Here is a 25,221-nt window from a genome sequence, read left to right on the forward strand (position 1 = left end):
TGTGCATATAAAAGGCATAATTTAACTGCCTGTCAGTCAATCTCACTAGGATGGGCAGTTACATTGATGAGCATTTTTTAAGATATCATTAAGTTCCCTAGTTAAAGATTTGTTCGCATTGCTCCATTATTAAAGGATATTAGATTGTTATCAGTTGGAAAACAATCAAATGAGTTTTCTGCAACTATTAATGCAAGGAAACTTGCTTATCACGAAAGAATATCAGGCAAAATCAGGGTTGGGTGAAATACAGGCCGCTGAGTATGTATTTGAAAAAAAAACTAAAAAATATTATGTATTTTAACCCTTTCGCTGCTACAAGCGGGAATACCCGCAAAAAACATTATGGTTATTGCCTGCGACATGCGGGGATATTCCACGACTTTCAAAAAACTTTTCCTTTCAACACGACATGCGGGTAAATATCTACGTTTTCGAAAAACCCTCCCTTCGGTCGTAGGTGCTGTCATCTGCTCGAAATTCTAGCGGAACTACGTCCATTCGTGCGGCGACATTCAGCGACGTCAAATGAATGATTCAATTCATTTTTTTCTGGATAATAGGCAAAATAATGGAACCGATGAAAAATCTATTGAAGCAGCAAAAGGGTTAAATAACTTTCAAAATATAAAATACATTTGTATGGACATTAGAGACCATAAAAAAATATAACCTGCCTTGGCAGGTGATGGATAGTGGCAAACATGAGGAAAACGCTCATAGTGAAAATGAAGTAATCACTGAAGCATTATGTTAATTACACTAGTCAACAGCCATTTTGCATCTGGGATGTGATACATCAATTAGTATGTATTTTGGTGTGTAGAATCCGAATATACCTTTCAAAATGTTCTAGCACGTACCATTTTTGAGTTTTTTAAGTTTTTTTAAATTTTCGTATTCACCATTTTGCTTTTTGCTGGTCTTCTGTTTTGATGTTTAATCGTTTGTTGTTAATTGTTTTTATTTGCCGAGGAAAGCTGGAAGATCTACAAATCGTCAGTAAATGGTTGGTGTGGTAATCCAGAGGTGTGACAGAGATCCTCAGTGAGTGTTTCGTGTGAAAGATAGTGGAAAATTTTGTGTATAAAACTTACACTAAGAAAAATGGCAACTAGAAAATCCCGTTGCTGTGTAAACCACCCCGACAACTATTGTTTTGTGTGCGGGAAAGTCACTCCAAAACCCAAAGAAAACCAATCACTTATTTGGTTAAGAAGGCGTATAAAACTTATTTTGATTGTCCTCTTGGCGATCAAGATAAAAATTTTGCACCTCATATTGCCTGCATAACCTGTGCTACAACCTTAACCGAGTGGTTGAAAGGAAAACGCCGAGCCATGTCATTCGCTGTCCTGATGGTGTGGTGTGAGAGTAAAGACCATTATTCAAACTGTTACTTCTGTCTTACAAATATTTCGGGACATTCAAGCAAAACTAGTCATACAATAAAGTATCCAAATGTATCTTCAGTGCATTTGCCTGTGCCCCATGATGAGGGGTTGCCTGTTCCTGTCTGTAACTTGGAAGCCACAGAACCAGACACCATGTCAAGTAAAATCAAAAAGTATTGAACATATAGAACAGTACTGCCCTCAAGATCATGACACTTCGCCTCAGCTCTTTAATCAAGAGGAATTGAATGATTTGGTTCGCGATCTAAAACTTTCAAAACAACAAGCTGAACTCTTGGGGTCACGACTGCAACAACGGAATCTTCTAGCTCCAGAGACAAAAATTTCCTGTTTCAGATCAAGAGGTGCTTCCTTCACTCAATATTTCGATATGCAGAATTCAATGTGTGTATGTTGGGATGTCAATGGTCTGATGATGCAGCTAGGTGTACATTATAATCCACAGGAGTGGCGACTATTTATTGACTCCTGTAAAACCAGCGTAAAAGCAGTACTACTGCATAATGGCAATCCATTTCCATTGGTACCTTTGGCTTACGCAGTAGACACGAAAGAAACTTATGAAACCATGGCTTTGCTGCTAGAGGCAATCAAATATAAGGATCATGAATGGCAGCTTTGCTGTGATTTAAAAGTTGTTGCACACCTTACAGGTTTACAGGCTGGATTCACGAAATACTGCTGCTTTTTGTGCCTTTGGGACAGCCGTGACACCAAAAACCACTACATATAGAGTCAAGGAATGGCATATAAGGAAGTCATATGTTCCTGGAAACGTAAATATGAACAATACCCCATTGGTTGAGCCCGATAAAATCATTTTGCCTCCCCTTCATACCAAGTTGGGCCTTATCAAGAACTTTGTAAAAGCTCTGGATAAAGAAGATGAGGCCTTCAATCACTTAAAAGAAAAGTTTCCCAAATTAAGTGAGGCAAAGCTGAAAGAGGGTATATTTGTTGGACCACAAATAAGAAAATCGCTGAAAGATCCAACCTTTGATACCAAACTCACAGATATCCAATTAGCTGCTTGGTCTTCTTTTAAAGCAATCGTGAAGGGCTTTTTGGGAAACAGAAAAGACATAAACTATGTTACTACTGTGAATGATCTGCAGGACAACTATAAGAATATGGGGTGTAGAATGTCGCTTAAAATTCACTTTTTACATTCTCACCTTGATTTCTTCCCGGAAAATTTGGAAGCCGTAAGCGATGAGCATGGTGAATGCTTTCACCAAGACATTCCTACCATGGAACACCGTTACCAAGGTCAATGGAACCCTTCGATGATGGGTAACTACAGCTGGGGTCTAGTTAGGGAGAGTGATGAAATGGCAAACGAAAGAATAGCTCCGTCGTCGCATTTTTCAAAAACCAAAGATGATTAAAGGTGAAAATGTCTTCTTAACTATTTGGGATTTTTTATAGGCATCATGCCCATACATCATACAAAAGTGTATTGATTTCATACTTTCTGAATGTTTATTTTTGTTTGTCTTAATTGTGTCAATTTTCGCTATTACCATTTTTTATTCTGCTGTGTATCTAGGAAATGTGACGTCCTAGAGATAAACTGATTTTACCAGTGTATTCAGCACCCCAAAATTAGGTAAATCCACCCATTTACAAACCAGATGCAAAAAAAAAGTTTAAATTTGTTGACTAGTGTTATCAGAGCTCCTTCAAAAGTACTTAACAAATGTATTTTTTATTTTAAAATGGAAATTATATCAAAAATCTGTAATTGAAATACAAAATAAGATACACTAAGGTCGTGTATTCGAAATGACAAATACAGATGCATTTCAAATACAATTATTTTAAAATACTGCCCAGCCCTAGGCATGATAATTTGAAAAACATCTTTCCTGAATAAACCATCAATGAACCCCAGGATAAATTATGTTCATAAATAACTTTTACTACAGTTATTCTACTTTGTAAAGTTGACATTCCATAAGCAAAGATCTCTATATAAAAGATCTTTCTCACTACTATCACCTGTATTTTAGTGACAAAATCTCATCATTAATTCTGAAAATTAATAGGTGCCAGGTTCTATATGGAAGCGAGGCATAAATGTTGATGGCAGCAGAGAAGTCAAAAGTGGTAGCATTCGAAATGTAGTGCTACCAAAGAATGATGGAGATAAAATGGATCAACTGTGTAAGTAATAAAGAAGAATTAAGAAGGGTGGGAGAAAAGTCTTCTAAACTACAAGCACAAGACGGGGCCGCATGATGTTACATGATAGCCTGATGAAAACAAACCCAGAAAGACAGGTGGAAGGGAAGAGGGGCAAGGTACAGCCCCGAATGAGATATATAGGACAGGTTTTAAAGAATGTAAAATTGAAGAAATACGTTGCTATGAAAAGGCTAGCAGATAGCAGAGAGGATTGGAGCTGTATCAAAACAATCTTAAGATTGTTACACTGAATTGTTGAGGCCTTTACTTGGTAAAATTCCATTATATGGTTGTAAGAAAATTACTTTGCTTTTCTACAAAACACACACTTTATTGCCGACTAGTTTCGGTACACTGTACCATTTTCAAGACTAATGATACACATTCAGAGTATATATCCCGGCAAAATCTTATGTGTATCACTAGCCTTGAAAATGGTACAGTGTACCGAAACTAGTCGGCAATAAAGTGTGTGTTTTACAGAAAAGCAAAGTAATTTTCTTCCAACCATATTAAGATTGTTAACTCATAATGATGAATATATATGTGACAAAATGATTGAAAAAGGAATTCATTGAAATAACGAAGAAGCCTCAGATAAATGAGTCTTTATCATGACGAAGAATGGTCCATGGATAACCAAGGTTCAGTAACAGCAAAGTGAAAGCCCTAGCCAGGATAGTTGCTTCTCCTAGAAGCAGGAAACACAAAAATTTTCTCATGAAATTAGTATGCTTCTTCCCCTCATATTTAAATATTTCATTTGGAAATATACACTGAAAAATAGCCACTCAATTAACTCGAAAGAATTCATAATATTGCACTCCAAAAGAAAACATCTTGTTGTTAATAGGTGGTTCATGGCTAAATTAGGAACACAAGTTAATTCCCTCATTAACTCCAGATAATGCTGTGAAAATTTTTGTGAATAGATTAGTGGTGAACTCACAAATGTTATACATTATGTACATCCAAAGAGCTATACCTCATCATATTATCACAGGGTATCCAGCCAATCAAAGCAGATAAATTCATGCATAATTCCAGGTTTTTCAGGGAAATATCACAAAATTCCAGGCTTATTCTATGTAATTACTGCAAAAGATGAGGATACACTCAAAATTACTTTAACACTTTTAAATAATATTATAATTATTATTTTACATTCCAAATTTAAAGACTGACACTTAGTACCTAATAGAAATTTAACACTTAATTTATGAATGTCTCATGACAATTGTCATAAATTACAGAGTTATATAGATAAAATGTTTTCATGAAGTGCAATTTAAAATGTTATCACGTTGACATCGCCAGGCATTTTACTCTTCATACTTTTGGATCTTACTGGAGTCAAGAGTGACAGTTCCATTCTGTTAAATGAATTTGAAATAGAAGATATTGGAATTCCAGGCTAGAGCAAAAATTCATGAATAATTCATGCATAATTTTAGGGACTAAAAATTCACGCATAATTTCAGATTTTACCAGTCATCAGACACCCTGTGTTAAAATAATATATGTAGGAGCCACTTAGCTGTAAGGAAAGCCACATTATTTTGGCCAAGCCTCATAAGTAGACTATCAGACGTATTATTTGGAAATACATTAAGGTTTCATTTTCTGTATCCATGCTTCTACAAAAAAAGCAGTTCCCTACGAAGTATACTTTCTTAAATTGTAGAAATGTGGTAGCCTTTTGTTCCTGCTAAAGCATACCATTGACCTAAATATGTAACACAATTATCATACAAGAAAGATATGCTTAGAATGAGCTGTCTTAAACAAAACAACACACTAGCAGGCCACTCCCTTCCCCATCATTTCCCTGAACCTTCCAACATAGTCAGTATGGATAATCTCATTTGACAAAAATAAAATCTTTATTTATCCCACTTAATGATCCCAATAGGCATTATCTATGTCACTAATTAGGAGACTAATGATGCTAATGGATATAGACTCAGCCACAGGGAATAGGTAAACACCACCAGTTAGCCTCGAGACAGTAGACTATTCATTCAAGAATGTCAAATGGATATCTGAAATAGGAAGGCAGTCGATTCACTTTCTTAGCCATATTTGTGTCATGCTATATGTGAGTATTTTACATAGTGTTCATTAGAATTCTTGTTTATGTAGAAATGAATATGAAAGAGTGTGTCTCTTGGGGAGTGGCTAAAGAAATGTTATGCAGGTAATGAAGCTAATGGTTAATTGAAAAAACTATCAAGGTTCCACAGAATCCAGACTCTACCATGCAATCAATGTTCTATGAACATGCTATCCCTCTATCTAGGCTCAAAAGCCTTTCTCTCATGACATTACCTCTCCCACCCAGCAGGGAACATCTTATTAATATTTCTCACTACCACCATGGTTCAACCAACCCTTACTGGTTTATCAAGAAAAACCAGTAAGAGATCACCTGAATTTCACTTCTACTATAACATGATCATTGGTGAAATACAATCCTTCTGAGGCCAAGCACACAAGTGGGTGAGCACTTAGAAAATATGCTCGATTTCCCTCACTTATCCATTTGGGAAAACGGATAGTGAAGGATTGCACTAGAAAATATATAGCATACTTCCAACTGTAAAAATGTTATAAATGACTGGTACCACTTTTTAAATTGTCACCATGTGATGCTTTAAAAAGTAGTCTCCAGATATTTTAAAAAGGAAAAATTGCCTACATATTCACTAGTGCAGTCATGCCAACTTCCACATCGTACCGCTTCAAATCCCAAGCTAATAAATAAAGGCTTCAAGAACTTAACTTATAATAATAAGCAATAAAAATGCACTCTTTCAGAGCAGAGTAAGAAAATTGAATAAAAAAATACTTTGGTCTTAACTCTTGAAACCATTTACTACTTCCTCAGCCTTGAAAACGAAATCAAGTTACTAAAATATGAAATTAAACCTTAAAACAATGCACAGCACATAGGTATTTCAGGCTTCACGAGGTGGAGCCACTGAATTGATGAAAAATGCTCCATATACCACAAATTAATAGTGAGTGCAATGCCAAGTATCTTCTCAGAAATTTTTCTCTGAATCAATTTATATTTAGTTGGTAGTATCCAAACTCATGCAGTGATTTTTGTGCCAGCAACAGTATATAAGGACTTACAAGGAATCTATCTCATAAATGGATTTTACGAAGACACCCACCAAATTTCATGACAAAATATGTAAAAAATGTAAAACATTAATTTTACAATAGAACCATTTAGAGATTTTGATTATATGTATGAGTTTATGAACCCTATGGCTGAGAAAGCAGACAATTTCTAGTCCACCTTTGATTGTTTGATAACGAAAAATAAAATATCCACAGATTAATTTAAATTTTTTTATTTGAGAGAAAACATACAATGAATTAACTTATCTATTCATCTTGCACCACTGTTGTCTTCTCAGAAACATAAAGTCCATCCAAAAACTTTCGAATATCCTTATTTTTGACTGTCGTAGATTGCTGAATGAGAGCAGCTGTAAAAGAAAACAAAATCAATATATGAAACATTTGAAAATAAAAAAATAAGGTCAGTTATGCACAATTATGTGACAACAGATTTCTTCATGTAGAGGGAGTATCTCACTTGACATTACATGGTTACTTTCTGAAAACTCGGTTGGTGATGGGCCAGTCTTGCAATGTCAACAATTACACCGACTTATTCAGGGGTAGTGAGAACTCAATACAATGGTGAATCTCTGCACAGTGGCTTTTAATCGTTTAGTAACACACCACTGGCCACTTTAAACTAATTACTGAGCTCCCACCAACCAGTAAGGAGGTGTCAGGCAATAGCAGCTTAAGACCACTCAGAAATGACTGAGCTACAACCTAGTGGTCATATTCAGCAGGAAATTGCACAGGTTTTGCAGTAGCTCCCACTCTTAAATTAGGGTGCAAGGGAGATGGGAGTCGGGGTAAACTGAAGGGGGTCAGTGGTGGGATGTGTTTACAGCAGAAATTGATCAGGGTGCTTAGGGACCAACAGGAGTCAAGGGTGGAGACGGGTGCCAACAGGGCTGGACAAAATACAGACCAAGGTTAATTTGAAATACATAGTGCTACTCCAAACGTATTTGAAATGCAAAATAGCAGATATTTGAAAAATGAACTACAAAATAGTATTTTAAATACCTCAAAAAAATTGTATGGAAACTAAGATACCTTAAAAAATATAACCTGCCTTGGCATGTTATGGATAGTTGCAAACATGTTAAATACGATTCTAACGAAAATGAAGTGATCTCTGAGGCATAATGTTACAGAAGTATTATTAGAGCTACTTTAAAAGTATTATACAACTATTTTTTTATTTTAGAATGGAAAAATAACAAAAACCTGTATTTGAAATATTGCCTAGCCCTCAATGCCAATGCGTAAAAATTGATGAAAGAATGACTTCCATCTTTCATTTCTCTCTTTCATCACTTAAAAAATTCTTCTACTCATGCTTCCTCCTTCCTAAATAACAAAATATGACTGCTTCCTACCTTAAAGAGTATACTACTGAACATTTGAATACAAAAGCATTGATGAGGTAAAATTCAGCCATTGTTCGATTCTGATTCAAGCTCCACTGATACGAAAAGAATGACCAAATGAAACTTTCAACCATTACTGTATATACACTCACTAAAAATAACAAGGATATTTACCCAAATTAAATTAAGAAAGCAACTTTGATGTGGTTAATTTTCAGACCAACTAAGACTAGGTCACTATAGGACACAGCAAAAGCTTTTGCAGATACTTATCCATCAAAAAGTCACTTCTAACGGAGTGAGTGAGTCAATACAGCTAGATTACAGAGAAAATATGAGTGCTTGAGCTAGAATCGATTGATTACAGGCTGTCCCTGACTTTCGCACACAATGCATTCCGGAAAACTTGTACGAAAGTCGAACCATTGACTTCCATACTAATTAGGGGTAACGTTCCAAAAGAGCGGAATATACGTATTAAAACCTTTTTTTCGCGGATTTTATTTCAATTCACTAAATTTTAATAATAAGTTAATAAAATTCCTCGAATCATCTAATTTCTTTCGAAAATACGCAGAAAATGTAAATAAAAGTTTAAAAAAACAAGAACTCCATTGGCTATCAAATGAAACTTCCTCTTGGCGTTTAAGTTGACATTCCACTTATTACGTCCACTATAAATAAAAAGACATATCAAGAAGCATAACAAAATGTAATGGGGAACTTGCATGAATTTTTTTTATTTCATAGGCGGACATAAAATTATTTTCTGAATACAACAAAGAAAACCGCATGTAAATCTGAGTTTTCCTTCGCGAGATATTTAATGATAAATATAACGAATTTTAAAGCGCGGGAAAAACTCCCTCACCCCCCAAGCCACTGCCGACGAAGCCTCGATGACGTCAAAGGTGCCTAAACATCACGCGAAGCTATTGTTGTGATTGTTTGTAATAGTTGCCAGCAGTTGTGAGAGCTTCGTTTCTTAGACGTGTTGATTATTTTATATTTAAAGATAAATATCCGACGATAGAGGCTTGGAAGCCCTCCTATTATGCATTATTTATAATATTAATATCTGAGTAAGGGCATAAAATATAAAACTGGAGCAGTTAAACCAAAAATTTGATAATACCTAAATAACATCGTTGTAGGAGTCTGAGCCACGGCCATTGGAAGGGGGATACGTTAATTGTAAGTTGATGTTATCGACGGCATATCATTCATTTAAGTATGTAATTAGAACGATTTTGATGTTTACTAATGTCCGCTTAGCTTTTATATACAATAACTTCATCAGTTTATTCGTAGGTACCGGAGAATTCGTCGTTTAGGACTGTCTGTGCTTGTATTATGGGGTGAATTCCAGTCAATGCAACTTTTGCTCGCTGATTGGAGACATCTAGGAACATTTTTGTGCCAAAATAGTGTTATTTTCAACGTGACATCTCCCGTTAAGCTACTGCTAATAATCACAGTGCCAGTGGTTGTAATGCACAAAGTTTGACAAGGTTGAAAAATATCGGCCAAGAGTTATCAGTGTTCCATCGTGATTGAATTGTAAAAAGTGCTATTACGCTATCGATAAATGTCTAACAGTAGTGTAAAAATTGTCAGTGCCGTACTAATCTCCGTTGTTCACCGTAGATATGACATTTCACGATCACGCTATTGAAATAAAAACTGTGTGTGAAGTTTGTTATTCCATTATTTCAACGAATAGTAGTGAGAAATGTCACCTGTGTCACTTGTGTGGGCTAATTTAAGGGTTTAAATCAGTGAATAAATAGTTGTATTCATCATAACGAGTTCTGTTATTGTAAGTTGTACGTGATGAATATAAGAATGTGATAGTGACATCCAGTTTTTGATAAGAGTATTTGCCTATTTCCCACTATATTTTTATGGTATATGCTAATATATTGTTTATGGATTTACCTTTAATATTGAAATAGGTTGTAGCTTGCGTGTGTGTTGGCAGCGGAACCGATTCGCGATCTCACATGTGGATTGTGTGCAGACTGTTTTGCAGTGAATTCGTACGGTAGGACGGATAGGACTACCTTCTCCGTTAATCCGGCGTTGCCAAATTCAACAGCACAGCTTACTCTAATGTCAACAGCACAGCTTACGATCGTTATCCTCCAGTATTACAAGTTTCTTTCACAACTCGATTTGCCGCCGACGTATAGCAATAATTTGTCTTAACAAATTTCATGAGGGTCGTGGCATCAATTTTTGGTGTCCTAAAAAAAGGCTGGTGTCGTAACACCCCATGCCACACGCCTCTTAGGCGGCTTGCGGGGTATTATGTAGACGTAGATGAATTTCAGGTGTACTAATTGAACGAGTGGCAACGTTATCATCCATTTTTCTGATAACCAAAACACACGAAGTGAAACGCTTGTACTTCATCATCCCGATGCCGCATTATTAATATCCCAAGTAATAATCTAGGCACAATAGCAATAGGAAAACTTGCCCAAGAATAACAGAACAAAATAAAGTGACGATGAGCGGCTAAATACTCCCTCAAAACATATTTTACACCATGAGCTCAGCGTATTTCCCTACTCCCTACGGTTGTTTAGGCACCTATGACGTCACGCCTGGCCTCGGCAACGCTCGGGTGTCTCCGCGCAGTGGTCGGCTCAGAGAAATTTTTCTCGATTTTAAATGCAATTTTTTTATTTCTTTTGATGTTGAATGGAGAAACTGAAGGTATTTTTGCGAGCTAATGTATCCATTTGACTTATTCAAAATAGTTTTTAGAGCAATCTACGACCCATGCAAGTTCCTCATTGCTGAACCTGCACTCTGGATACCTTTTAATTTTCACACCAAAATTTGACATTCGGCAGGTGACATTCGTGATCGCGTATATTTCGCATATTATTCAAAAAAGACAAACTGAATTCGAGCGATATTTCATACAATATCGTTTCCGAAGGTGTACATGAATTAAACAGCACTCAAACGAAAAAACACAATTACTAAGATCTTACTAGTTTTATTGAAAGCTATTTGATGATTTCTGGTCAACTTTTTTGAAAAATCTCTCCAATGAAGGCTTTCTTTTTCTCTTGATGAAGGAGCCTATAGCAGGAAGTCTCTCTCCCAAATAAATCACCTAGATTAGAGTCAACTACCAACGATTCCCTTCATTGTATACGTTCGTATTGTTCGCATATACTGCCATTTGAAACAATTGAATGTTGGGATGCACAGTAAACATCGCGGGATTAAAAAAAATACAGACCAACGTCCGTAAGTCCGAATTTAGTGTACAGAAGTCAAGTAAAAGGTGTCAATTTTGAACGTACGAAAGTGTGAATTGTACGAAAGTCGAGGCCCGCCTGTACCTGGATTGGTAACCATTGCATGATTTGAAATAAGTTTTCAGCTTTATTTACTTACTCGAAGCAATTTAAGGATTTCCTACCAGCCTCAACAGAATTTTGGCAAATTATTTGCTCCTGTACACCAACATGGCAGAGCACAATTTATTTCAGTTTCTTTCTCCCACCACCACCTTTTCCTTCCCACCTGACCTCATGTGCCTGTATCTGCAACCACTTGTCACAAGTGTATGTGATATACTTCATTAACAAAATCTGCAATGTTACATTAATGAAGCAAGCTCATACATGAATGAATGCCAGCTTACGGAGATAACTTGACATCAAGACTGCCTGATAATACATTTTTCAATTGAATATTCATATCTTTAAATGACAAAAGTGTGATTCGGTTATGTTACATACTAACTTTCAAATGAAGTAACTAAGTTTACAAAACATTCCAACACTTGTAAATCAGTCTCTCAACATGTTGTGAATAGGGTTTTGAATTCCATAAATATGCTGAAGTATAAACAGGATGGGTAAAAACATTAATTTTTCAAGTAAGATGATTTTTTCAAAGACTGCTTTACTACCAAATACCAAACTTAAGTGTGGAGCCTTTGAATCACAATTGAATTTTTGCACTACTTAGGAAAATTTCATTTCAAGCTTGACCATTTTTGTTCCCAGAATTATAAAGAACAAAAGCTGTACCCAGGAAAATAGCCTTCAATAATAATAGAAGGGAATGATTTTAACTGCTCCCGCTTAAATGGGATTAACTCACTTAGGACTAGTGAGAGACCGTGAAGTCACAAATTCTCAAACCTCATGAGTGCTCACAGGGGAGAAAAATAAAATTTAGCAAACTATTTATAGATTCCATCTTGTTAATTAGAAATATAAATTTGAAATTCGTCACATCACTGACGAGGAACATGTGATAGGTAACTGATGGTCAAAGAAATACAATAATGTTCTTAGAGGTATCATGGAATTACATAATCCCCACAACTCTTGGAATCATAACACATTCATCAGAATAAGTCTTTTCACAAATGGCTTAAAGACAAAAAAATACCCTATTATGGATCAACCCAACACTCAATTCCCAGGATCATGAGAATCGACAAGCCCAACAGGGCAGCGTTTACATTAGCACTACATGAACTCTTACAAAAACCAATACTGTACAGTTATACCAAGAATCGTAAAATTAGCTTCGCCAAATAACACCTGGAGAACCACTACCTAGATGAGACTATGGCTTCGTAGATAATGAATACTTTCCCTAAACTGCACAAATAAAAGGTAGACGAGAATGAAAAATAAGTATTCATTCCATTTTGAACTTTTACCCTTCGCCAAAAATCACTCATTAAAAAACTTAAGCTTTACAACTCTAGCCCATTCAATGCCCTAGACAAATACATATCAGTATCATAGATGAAGTCACCATGACCATAGGCACTTCACTAATACAGACACAATTGAAGAACTGCAGGGGTTGAGTGCCTTGACTATTCTTTTCTCCTATTAACCACGAGAAATTTTTTCAATTATGCCACAACCTCATGCTGCAATTCACGTCATTATCACTACACCAAACACATCCACTGATCATAATCAAGCCGCGGAGTGCTGGGTAGATGTACCACTACATCTGCATGCGAATTGTTTACTTCTTTTCCCACAATTTCAGAACCTACCTGCCTGGTTTCATAAGACCAACACTCAAAATTTACCTGATCTAGAAACGTCTTCTATGCTGTTTCCCTCTAGAACTAACTCGTCCTTCTGCTTAGCAGAGTTGACAACTGTAACTCCTGGTGCCATTTTCACTCGCCGGATGTATTTCTCTCCCAAGAAATTCCTCACTTCAACCACTGAATTGCTGTCCGTCGTCACACAGTTGATAGGGAAATGGGCATACACCGCACGCATCTTATATTGGAATCCCTGACAAAAAAATTGGCACAACATTAATTTGGTAAAATCGAATTCTTACAAAAAACACACTTCAGATACACACTCAATTCATACTCACTTTTGTGACACCCTTAAGCATATTCTCGATATGAGAGCAAACTGTTCGTACAGCTGCAATTTCTTTCTTAGTTCCGAACCATTTCTCGACTTTAAGAAGTCGGGGATTTACCATCTACAAAAAATACATATCCAGTCATGAACAACTTCCAATCAACATGGGGCTATTATTATTATTTTAAAATACAAGTTCTAGAGGTAACTCACATGAATGTCCAACGCTAAATGCTTGAACGACCGGTGCAGTGTTCCTCGTGGACCTTTCACTGTTATCCCTCGCGACTTCACGGAGACAGAAAGCTCCTTAGGGATCTTTACCGTCTGATTAGTTACTATCTGCTTCATCCTGTAAAACAGAGTTAATATTTAAGGGTCAGTCAACAACTTACCTCCACAAAAACAAGCTAATGGAAGCATTTCCAGTTACAATAAGGTGCAACGTGGATATCTGACAACTAATTAACAGGCTAATGTAAGCGATATCGTGGATTAAAGAATGAAATACAGAGGAAAGTATTAATTAAACAAACTTAGTTAATCACACAGTGCAGAATTTAATTGGATGAATAAGATGGCAATAAGATAATAATTTCACAAAAAACATCTGTACCTGACGCGAATCCACAGAACCGGAAGAGATGGACTGGTTAAAGATTTGGTCACATGCGGCGCCCTCAAAATAAAACACAATCGAAATGATCAAAATCCTACAAAATAATTAGCAAAAACCAAAAAGAACGTAAAAAATACTAAAATAAATTGATTAAATTTACAATAAAATAGTTATGGGGAAAAAAATATATTCATTATAACTTTGGATGAACCAAGTATGATGGGTGATAACGTAGTTTGGCGGAAGTAAACTTCTAAGGCGGTTGTTCGATTTCAAGGAGTTTAAAGTTACTCCTTTCAGAGTGGAGTTCTGTTGAATTTATTGGTAGGTTTATCATTGTTTTCGTGTGAAAAATTTTCACCAGTGTTTAGATATAATATATATTTATAGACTTCCCTTCTAAAGATACAACTTTTAATGATTTCAAAATTATAAATCAAGGCAGATTTATCGTCTTCTTCTTGATCCTGGAGTCAAAAAAATCGAGTACATAATATGTTTCTCTGCTCATATTTACTGGGATACTCAATAAATTACTTGAATGCATTAGTTTAAATTTAGAATGCTTTTTAATTGAAAGAATATATATTCTAAAATTAAAAGTTATCCTCTCGTGGTATAGATTTTGTCAAATAAGTAATGCTTCCTTTTTTAATAATGACCCTTCGTAAACTCATGAATGAGGTCACTTCCTCTCAGATCATCGAATATGTCTGATGCCTTAGCATGTGCTTGTTACAACTCCTCCTTCATAACTTTGTAGCTTCCTTCCCCCAACTGTTTTTTATTCCGTACAAATTTTCCTCCATTACTCCCACTGTAGTGTTTCAGTCAGTCCATCACCACAATTTTATTCCTACTTGGGTATTTGCCAATTCATTAGTCCCTATCATCTCACCTCCTCTAGCACCAGCATATCAAATCTACCTTTCCTGCTTGATCATTTCCAGCATTGTATCTTCATAATTGTCTTTGCATTCCATGTCTCTAAATTCAAAGTGAATTTCTTCTTCTTCCCTGTGAGGCGCTTTGTTTGAGGGATTGTATCACGTAGGGGAGAGGGGGATCCAAGCAATAATCACTTAATTTTTTCCCACAAGAAGCAGTGTTTCTAGACAACGATCTTATTGTTATTAATCTTAAATACTGGTCTTAACTAACCATAAATAAAACAAATTGTTATTTTCATTAAATCCAATGCAATGATGCATAGATTAACGAACGTATTTAGATTGAATATACACATTTAGAAAAAATCGCAAGGGAGCTTAGAGAGAGGGAGTAGAGGGTTGAGCCAATTCTCACGATATCTAACAAGGGAGGTGGTGGGGACAAAAATCACCTCACAATTGATGGAAGCCCCCAGGGGCAGATCCAGGAATTTTTCTGGGGGGGGGACACAAGCAAGGCTGTATCCAGGATTTTGTTCTGGGCTCAAGGATACCTCGTAATACAAAAAGAGCACAATGATAATGGGACCATGCTCAAAATCTTGCATATTTTTTAAGTGTCTGGAGGGAAGCAAGTGCCCCCCTAGATCTGCCTATGGAAGCCCCCAAAGGAAAAGTAGAAAAGCCAATTGTAATGAAAAAGTGGGTAGTTAGATGAGTGATTTAGACTAATATTACTGTCTCATATTTGTGGGAAGAGGCAGTGTTCCATGTCATTTCCAACAGATCTCCACAGGAAGCCATCACATGCAGGGGTGCAGCCAGGAATTAAGGGTGGGGGGGGGGGGGGGGGTGTTTAGGTGCTACTAATACCTGGATGTGTGGGGTATGGAATACCCACCAGGATAAGCGGCAGGTGCGAGATATATAAATTGCAGAATTTTAAGATAAATGGTTCAAAATGGTGATTTTTACGGCTTTCTGAGGAATGTCTTATTAATTCTTTCACTATTCTATTAGTAATATCAATCCAATATAGTAAAATAGATTTAACTTAAAAATTTCTCTTGAGCTCTGGGGGTAGGGGGGTTTATCCCCCAAAACCCACCCCTCGCTGTGCCACTGATCACATGTACTACCTTGTCTGGCTCCCTTCAATGTATATGGCATTGGCAGAGTAGCTGATCATCCACCAGACCTTTAGATTACTGAAATGCATAAGCACTTCCATTTCAAGAAGGTGATAGGATAAAGGAAAGGAGACGGAATGATTAAGCAGATTTTGTGCATTTTTATTTCATTAACAAATAAATCATTTGACCTTTACGTGATAATTACTAAGGGGTGGTTCTCTTTACATAATACACTGCTATTAAATGCTTCCATTTTCAGTTGAGAGGTTTTCTCGAAAAATTACTCGGAAAATTGAACACACTTTTTTTGGCCCTTATATAAACTCTGATGCTTCATTTAAAACAAATTATGTGTGTGGTGGTTCACACTCATTATGCTTATTAACCATTTACAACCTATTTCTTTTCCCATTCACCTTCTGGCTTAATCTATTTCTTATCATATGAACATCCTTTTAACTAAGACATGACAAGAACTACCATCATTTATCTCATTAAAAATATTGCAATCTACTCCGAAAATACGCAATAAATTTTGATTGCTTTCAAAATGCACTTTTAGAATATATGTACGATCAAATAAATTGATTTCTCATACAACAGATTTAATAGGTTTTCATCAAAAAAGGCCACCCTTCATCTATTTTTGTACAATCCATAATATTTCTTGCTATACAATTTTTTATCGATTCTGTTCAAAATATAGGCATTAAAATATGAGTAAGCACCTAGTATTAATATAAAGACATAACAATATCTACTCCTAAACAAAAAATACTGATTTCTATACAAATTCATTAACTTTAAACATATTAGCCAAAGGTTTTAGCATCCAGGTAGGATGCTATATTTGTACAGATCAGGAAATTCATTTTCCTTAAAGCAAGACACGATTGTAAAATGCGTGTTGCTGAAATTAAGTTGAGCGGAGAGGTCTTTTGTTGTAAGCCCCACTAAGATTGTCATCAGGGAAAATATCATCATCAAGCAAGAGGCCTGGCGATGCTGAGAAATCTGGGGGGTCCACAAAGCCTGAATCGTCATAGCAACGAGACCTGGCTCTTGTTCCACTGGTATTCAGACCACCTGTGCTCAAACCACCACCAGTAGGACTGGGAGCCCCAGCATTACCACCCACATTTCCAAGACTATCCAACCCAATTCCTGGATTACCGCCTCCTGTGTTGCTGAGCAGACGAGGGTCTTCATAGCGGCGAGAGACCAATGAATACTCACGATGTGCATGAACAATTTTCTGTAAGCGTGAGACTATCTCATAGTCAGGCAAGGGACAGCGCATTGGATCAACACCGGCCAGTTTTGCTATTGAGCTACGGAAGTTTATCAACTGTAAAGAAAAAAATTTTTAGTAAGCATTTTCACGTCTAGATGTAAAAGGATTATTTTTAAAATCTAAATGCTATCATTATGTGAAACATCATGGGTAAACGTACTGTTCCCCCGATACTTAAGTTTTATGGTGAAATGCATGCATTTAGAGTACGTGGACAATTCTTTCAGCTGAGATGCCCAACCCATCCCATCACACATCTCAGAAGGACTCGGGAAATAAAAATAAAGTTGAATTTTGAGCTTGTTTTTATGTTAACTAAAACAATACTCCTGAGTTCCATCCAAAATAATAGGAGATTCAATTACTCAGAGCTTCAACACAAGGGTTAGTTTGGATAGGTGAGGGTAGGATTCACTTCACACTAAGCCAAAGCATATGAATGTTGTACATTCAGTGAAGGCTTCTTTTCCCTTGGCCACCTCCTACTAATATCATCTTTATGCTTGAGGGTATCTGAAGGCTTTGCCCAAGATTTGCACCTAAGAACCTTCGATTATTGGCCAAGAACTCCACCCACCACCTCAATAGGGTGGTTTCCTATTATTTTTTTATTGCCTAAATCGAAAGATTATTACTCCTGGAGTACGTATTTCACGCTTTTAGATTTTTAAATGACGATATCTATTTTTCGCGATCAAATGAAAAGTGAAAAATTTCAAGTGCGCGAAAACGCGACGCGTAAGTAGGAATGAAGGGAAAAAGTCCGTACGACGCATTTCTGGTTCCTCCTCCCGCCTGGTAGGTGACCTTGATCGAGGCTCTGAGCGCTGATAGGACGCAGGATGCTAACGGGTAGCTGAGTACCTTCCTGTCTGGTAGCGCATGGCTTAAAAAAGGTTTATTAATACCTTATCAATCGAAGAAAACTTTCCGACCTTAGCCAGTTTTAATAGGTGATTATTAAGACATGTTTCCCTGAGCTCTGTGACTCATGCATGCATTGGTAGCCTCTGACGATGCATAACTCCTATCCTCTCGTGTAGAAACTAGGTCCCTGTGACGTCACGTGGAGTGGAATCGCATGGGCGCCAATCTGGCCTTTTTCAAATGAGGATAAAATTTGACCCTTGCCATTCGTCTAAACCGGTATTTCAAAAACCAAATAATTTGTGTATTATGAATACACTAATGGTGGGTAACGAATCACCATCAATGCCTTTTGTTTTCTTTGATGAAGGAAACTACCCTATTCTCCCCAAATACATAGATACATTACAAACAATGGAAAAATAGAGTGAAAGATATTGCTGAAGATTGGGTTTGGCAATTAGGTTACTGTCCGCCATGTAAAATATTTTTCCACAAAATGCAACAAATGCAGCTCATTCATTTCATTTCATCACGCTCTTTGGAGCAGCAAAAATTCTAGCAGCAAAAAAAATCCAATCCAAACAAGGCAGTACTTAAAAAAGCCTCACCTCCATTGTAAATCACAGAATGAAGTGATATGATAAATAAGCTATGGAGGAGGAAGATCTCAATCCAGGAAAACAACTCCTGGTGTGTCTATTCTAATGCACAGCTCTACAGACTGTGTGAGAAACCTAGTCAGGTACATGAAATCGAGTGTTCTAGACTGAGGTGGCTTGATCATCTAAGGAGAATGCCTGAAATTACGGCATTCCGGCAGAAATTCAGTCAGAGGCCACAGGGAAGAAAACTTCAGATTTTGAAAAAGGTGGATGGATGACATAGAAGAAGACCTTACATACAAATAGGAGGAAGGAGATGTTGACCCCTTGCTGTTGACAGACATGTACCTGGAGAGGAATGATAAAGGAAGCACACACTCTTTTAGGTGTGTAATGCCAGTAGGTAAGTATGTTCTCCACCTCCCTGTATTTTCTGCGAGAGACATCTATATACTGCCCTGCAATCTGCCTCCATAGATACGTGGAAGAGGGTGTTAGGACACTAACCATTTATAACCATGAAAATAAAAATGTGCGCATTCGAGTCATTTGTACTGAGTTTCACCTAGCATTTATCAAAATCCCTTACTGATTGGGAAAGAAGAATCCGTAAAATAAAGCAGACGATTTTTTGGGAAAGTATAAGAACTTTATGAGTAGGGCCACTTGCATTCCTTTGAAGACAGGTGGAAAAGAGTGGTACTTAAGTAATTAATTATGAGAAGTGTCTTCTTCTATCCATGAGAAAAAAAGGAGAACTAATAACGAAGTCAAGAAAAGGGAATGCAATTTTCCTAGCAAACTGAATTTGCAGTTCTTTTTTAATTTGTCATTCAGGAAGACTAGTCATTTTTTTTAAGTTTTCCTTCTCAGTAATATTCTCCACTCATATTTCAAAGACTTGTCCATGCTATTCAAGGTCATCATTAACATTGAAAAGCAAGAAAAAGTCCTCCAATGAAACATCATTGGAAACAGAGCAAATAACCCAGTTGGAATCCTAGAGGAATTTCACTTCCACCCACAAGGATCAGCTCAGAAGATACTGACCTGATTCTCCCTCCGCGATGTGTCCGCAAGTGCTTGCTTTACTGATGCAAGCTCATCTCTTAGCATTTGAATGGTTCTGTCATTCATATTTCGATCCTGTTCAGCTACCTCAGAGGTTGATCTAACCTGTTACCACAAGGAAATAAAAGGTTACATTAAAAAGCTTTTTACATGCACACCACAAGAACTTTTTAAATCAAAGAATTCATAATCAAATATGTTAATTATCCTATTTTGATTAAAAGTTACTTTAAATAAATAGATATACGTGACTTAATAAATGATGCAAATTTATCATAAAAGAATAGGCCCCTCATTTACCTGGTCCTTGAGTAGAGCCATTTTCCTGTTGTACCTGGTTCTAAGCAATTCTGACTCTGCCAACTTCTTTTGAAGATCTTCTACTTTTCGCCCTCTTTCCAAGGATGTGATCTGAATAACATAAAAAATACTTAATCAGTGGAGGGCTCAAAATTATGTTGTAATGTAGAGCAAAGCCATTTGGGAACCATAAAATAAGGCGGAGACTGTTTGAAAGATTATGGACCCTACATTTGCAGAGCAGTGATGAGTGGAAGGGGTGTCAGCAGAGGAAATGGAGGTAACTTGGTGGAAATGGAAAATCTTGTCCTTCTTGTTGGTTCCATGTAGAGGAAGGGAATAGAATAACTTTTACCAAGTCGAGAGATGGGAAAGGTGATTCAACAGGGGAAGTGAGTTAAGCTCCGCTTCACTGATACATATTTGGAGATGAAATACAAAGATGTCAATTTTAAAGTTATCTAAAAAATTGAGGATTTTATTTATGCATTTGGAATTCACTTAGTTTTAAACCTGGAATGTTAATAAGGTTACACAGAAAATAGCAGCACATCTTTAGCACAAAACTGACATGTCCCTTAATACTGGCAACTTTTGAGTGGCGTCGGTAGGTGAAAAATCCAGTAACGCCACTTCCCAGACAGCACAAAGTAAGAGAGTAATCCGTTTCTAATGGTTTTCTTACGGAAAAAATTGATAAGCAGCTTATTGTAAACTAAGGGGCTTATATAAGACAAGGGTAACATTTTCGGGAAGAATAGGTGCTCCAACACAAGCGACTTGCGTAAGCCGCTTCTGTTGGAGCACCAAAGGCAGCTGAACAGCAAACTACACATGCTATGCTGCTCATCCCGACATGAATTTATAGCCTAACGGTGAAATTCAGCAAGTCTTCGTAAGAGCTTAACAAATTATAATATTTTCCCGTAAATAGAAAAAAATTAATATCTGCAAGCGACTGGCTGGTGAAGATACAAAGCATAATACAAGTACTTTATCCTTGAGGCGGAAAGAAGAAAAAAACAACACGTAGGATGACCGATCATGTGACTTATGCATCCGCAGCTTTATATGCTAACCATTACACCACGGCAACTGATGAATGTTAAAGGTGTAGTTACCACTATAAAACCCAATTATAGAGAAAAACTTAGCTGGTGCACTCATGAAAAACAGAAATTATTCAAGGTCCACGCGATCTGACATTTATGAATTTTAATTTTAGGTCTGATAACCCGACGAGTACAATATTTATATATTAGATATTCCTTTCGGCATTTTTATATTCTACGTTGCTATTCTTGTGAAATTATGTGTTTTTCTTACGACCGTCGTTTCGCTATCATTTCACAAATGTGAATGATTTTCAAATTATGGCCGTATGATATTATTTCTCGTCATACTATAAAAGCGCCAAGAATGGAAAAATTATTCTTATACATAAATCCCTTAATGAATACTCTAAAACGATGGAATAAAAACAACATCTACAGAAGTGCTGGAAGTTAGGCATCCATTTTGTCATTACTCAGGATGTTTGTCGGTCTGGCTGTAAGAAACCCATAACAAGCCACAAGCCTACTTTATAAGCGCCTTCCTTATTTCTTCCTTTCACCTTATCTCAATGACTTATAATGTGCTAGTTGGGTTATAACTGTGGTGAGAGAGGAAAGCAGGGAAGATGACTGTGTGAGGCCAAGAGGCATTTTTGGTTGCCATGACCAGTATCTGCTGGGTGATGCATATCCCTTAGCATTTCTCTTATTCAGCAAACTTTCCTGATATTGCACATCTGCAGGAATAACATGTGTTCCAATAGCCTGACTGCATCCTACTGGTTGCAACATTTAAATTAGAGTAAATTTTAGCCCCTTTTCTCTGTCTTCTCATGCCATCAACCACGACTATGTTTGTAGCATTTGTAGAAAACTTCATAACTGGGTAGAAGATTAATGCCAAGACTTATTCACAGTGACTAACCTCAAACATGTTTCTAAATTATACTTAGGTGCATAAAAAATTGTTTTACTGATTTTTTTTATTATTCCGTCTTTTAGATTAGGTACCTACTTTAAGCTAAGTAACCAGTGGCTAAGAAGGAAGAGATTAGAATGGGGATAGAAAAGATGCATTCATCATCTTACAGACAGTCCGTATGAAGTTGGATATTTAAAAAATATTACCTCGACCAATTGCATATGAAATGATGTGAGTCAATTTTTTATACGTGTTTTTACTGTTAACAACATATGAATTTAGGACTGCAGCATTCAATAGTCTCCTAAATGACTTCATACACCACTTGTTATGGAATTTTCTTTCCATTAGGTACGAATGCAATAACAGGTCCTTGAAATTCACCCCACCAATTAATTTATTGTAACCTAATACACAAACAGACTTCCGAGTCTCTTTATTGCCTTTCAATATTCCCATTTCATACGATCCCAAATTATAAATAAAAATAACCACATCCAGGAAGTACACCCGATGAGAATTTCGACAAACTGCCTGAAAGAACACTATACAGCATGAATGACTCTAGTGGACTGAAACATGTGGTTTTGAAGCTGCATCAAGAGACGAGAAAATATCTCGAAGGGGTTTTGGTATACGCTGACTGTTTAGAAGGAGTGTTATCTTCATTGATTACTGTCCAGAAAAGAAGAAAAAAATAAATGCAGAGCGAACCACATGGCCTCTTCGCTTAGGACTAACGAGGCGGACCAAATACACTTGGGGCTCGAAGTGATGACACACAAGAAGAAGTCGGAGAGATGGCAGTGAGCCTATAAGGAAGATATCGTATCTCATGCTAAAGTAGGTGACCCTTCTTGACGTCTCACAAGCAGAATAGGCGGAACTTTTCAAGATAGTACAGTTGAAGGAAGGCGTTGAGTTTTCAGACCGAATTTGTCAACTCGCTGGTTTAAAACAGAATTTCATCGAAACATTTAAAAAAAATCGTGAAGGCATAAAGTCGCTATGAATATTTTATTGGAAAGGAAAAGCATTTCTTCAAAAGGTAGAGTAATTAGTTTTAATTTAAAATACAATACCTGATGGAGAAAAAATATTATATACAGAAGTTCAGGAAGCATACTGGGTATGTATGACGGCGGTATACGAAATTTAAATGGTGCGTACTGGGTACGCATGATGGCGTTGAGGGGTTAAAGATGCAAGAGGGGAAATTTGTGGATTGGATGAAAGGAGAGGTAAACGACAGTAAGAGGTTGCCACATCTACGGCTTGAATAGTTGAAACCAAATGCAGTTGTTGAACTGATTGGCAAGATGGCAAAGACAGAGATGTTTTTTAAGTGGCAGAGATTAAGGCAGAACTGAGCTCCAGGGAGAAGGAATTTCCCCAAAAACACTAATTTTGTTTTCCTTACACCACAAGGCTGCACTTAAGCTCTACCCCTAGGATGCCTCTGCGTTATCAGCAAACAAGTCATTTGAGGTGGCCGGTAGAATCTATGAATGCTATATGTACCTTGTAGTCAGCAGCATCTGCTAGCTGGGATTTGAGGCTTTTGATAGTATCCCTTTCCTCGGTCAGTTGCAATTGCAGTCTTTCCACTTGCTTCAGCAATTTCTTAACCCTGTGATTAAGTTATAAAAATCAGAGGAGATGAATTAATGATGACACGGGCACAGTGTAATTAAATTTTCTTTTACATCATCCTCCAATGACTATTCACTCAATGGTAGATTCATTTTTCTATAAGTGTTATCAGTAGAGGTCTGTTTAAAATGGAAGCTACACTGTATTGGAGAGTCATGAAATTGGGAAAAAATTTTGTCTGGACTGTAGTTTGGCACAGTTAATGCTCACATTAACCCAAACAGGGGTGTGAGCATTGAGTACAAAGACCGTACACTTTACCAGCAAAATGACTTAATGACATTTTTTTCAGATTATCAATCAGGCAAGGATTTTTTTCCTCAATGAGAAAGAAGCCAAAACTTGAACATCAATTAAAGAGGACCTCCATAATCAGTCAGGTTATGTTTTAACCACTAAATTTGATGAAGAAAGCGTAAAGTTAGAAGTTACATAAATGCTGAGCATTTAAATACTTTGCGTGATACTAAAGTTAATTGGTTTTGCTCAGAATATGACAAAAGTTTCCTAGGAAATACCTTTCAGCAATCTTAGTACCTTAAATTAGCATTATCCCTTTCACCCTCCAGAATACTGCGAATTCTAGTGCTTTCTTCTTGAAGAGAAATCTTTCTTCTTAAAAGGTCCAAATGTAAATCACGTCTCTGAAGCTGCTCACGGAGCGTCCTCACTCTGCGTTGCAACTGGTAGACAGCAGCTGTCTAAAGTGAAACAATGTCAATCTGGAATTAAAATACACACAAGGCTGACTCCTTGTACCTGTAAATGCATTTCATTTTGCCAAGCATAAAATGTGGACTTGTTTGCTATTTCACCAAACTGCTATTTGTGACCAATAATGTTTTGTTCAATGATGGATAGGACCAATCATTATTACTGAGATGCGAAAAATCCACAGAGAAAAAAATCGTTTGCCTTGACTGGGATTTGAACCTGGATCCCCCAATTTCTGGTCAAGTGCCAGTTAACCCTTTTACTACCACCGGGCCGATATATCGGCCCACGCTGGTTGAACGAAAACTGCCAGGGGCGATTTATCGGCCCAAATTATTTTACTTTTTTTTTTCGTGATTGTGGCCTTTTCAAAGGCTGTAATTCATGTAAACCCCCATAATCTATCTACGGTTATAAGATATAAATATATCTTAAGAATTGGGAAAAAAATCTAGATGTATTAAATAAAATTAAGTAGCTGAAAAATTTTTTAATCTGAAATGTAGCAAATAGGGTAGTTTCCTTCATCAAAGAAAACGAAAGGCATTGATTGCGATTCGTTACCCACCATTAGTGTATACAAATTATTTGGTTTTAGAAATAC

General features: G+C 36.8%; 2 protein-coding genes across 2 annotated transcripts in view; both read right to left on the minus strand.

Moving 5' to 3' along the window:
- Positions 1 to 6,948: 6,948 nt before the first annotated feature.
- LOC124157755 (60S ribosomal protein L9) lies at positions 6,949 to 14,190 on the minus strand. Its single transcript, XM_046532755.1, has 5 exons — positions 14,111 to 14,190; positions 13,708 to 13,846; positions 13,502 to 13,615; positions 13,200 to 13,413; positions 6,949 to 7,102 (listed from the first exon to the last, which is right to left on the minus strand). Exons 2-5 carry the CDS (start codon positions 13,843 to 13,845, stop codon positions 6,999 to 7,001), a joined length of 570 nt encoding a protein of 189 aa, XP_046388711.1. The 5' UTR covers position 13,846; positions 14,111 to 14,190; the 3' UTR covers positions 6,949 to 6,998.
- A 2,081-nt stretch (positions 14,191 to 16,271) lies between these two features.
- Positions 16,272 to 25,221, minus strand: part of LOC124157756 (coiled-coil domain-containing protein 170) — a 47,245-nt gene continuing 38,295 nt past the window's right edge. The window contains exons 10-14 of the mRNA XM_046532756.1: positions 24,441 to 24,604; positions 23,772 to 23,880; positions 20,274 to 20,384; positions 19,953 to 20,078; positions 16,272 to 17,484 (exon numbers count right to left, since the gene is read on the minus strand). Of these exons, the coding sequence (XP_046388712.1) occupies positions 17,053 to 17,484; positions 19,953 to 20,078; positions 20,274 to 20,384; positions 23,772 to 23,880; positions 24,441 to 24,604 (942 nt within the window). The 3' untranslated portion in view covers positions 16,272 to 17,052. The remainder of the gene's footprint in view (positions 17,485 to 19,952; positions 20,079 to 20,273; positions 20,385 to 23,771; positions 23,881 to 24,440; positions 24,605 to 25,221) is intronic.

This window comes from Ischnura elegans, chromosome 4 (genome assembly GCF_921293095.1).
Source record: "Ischnura elegans chromosome 4, ioIscEleg1.1, whole genome shotgun sequence".
In the NCBI taxonomy this organism is placed as follows: Eukaryota; Metazoa; Arthropoda; class Insecta; order Odonata; family Coenagrionidae; genus Ischnura; species Ischnura elegans.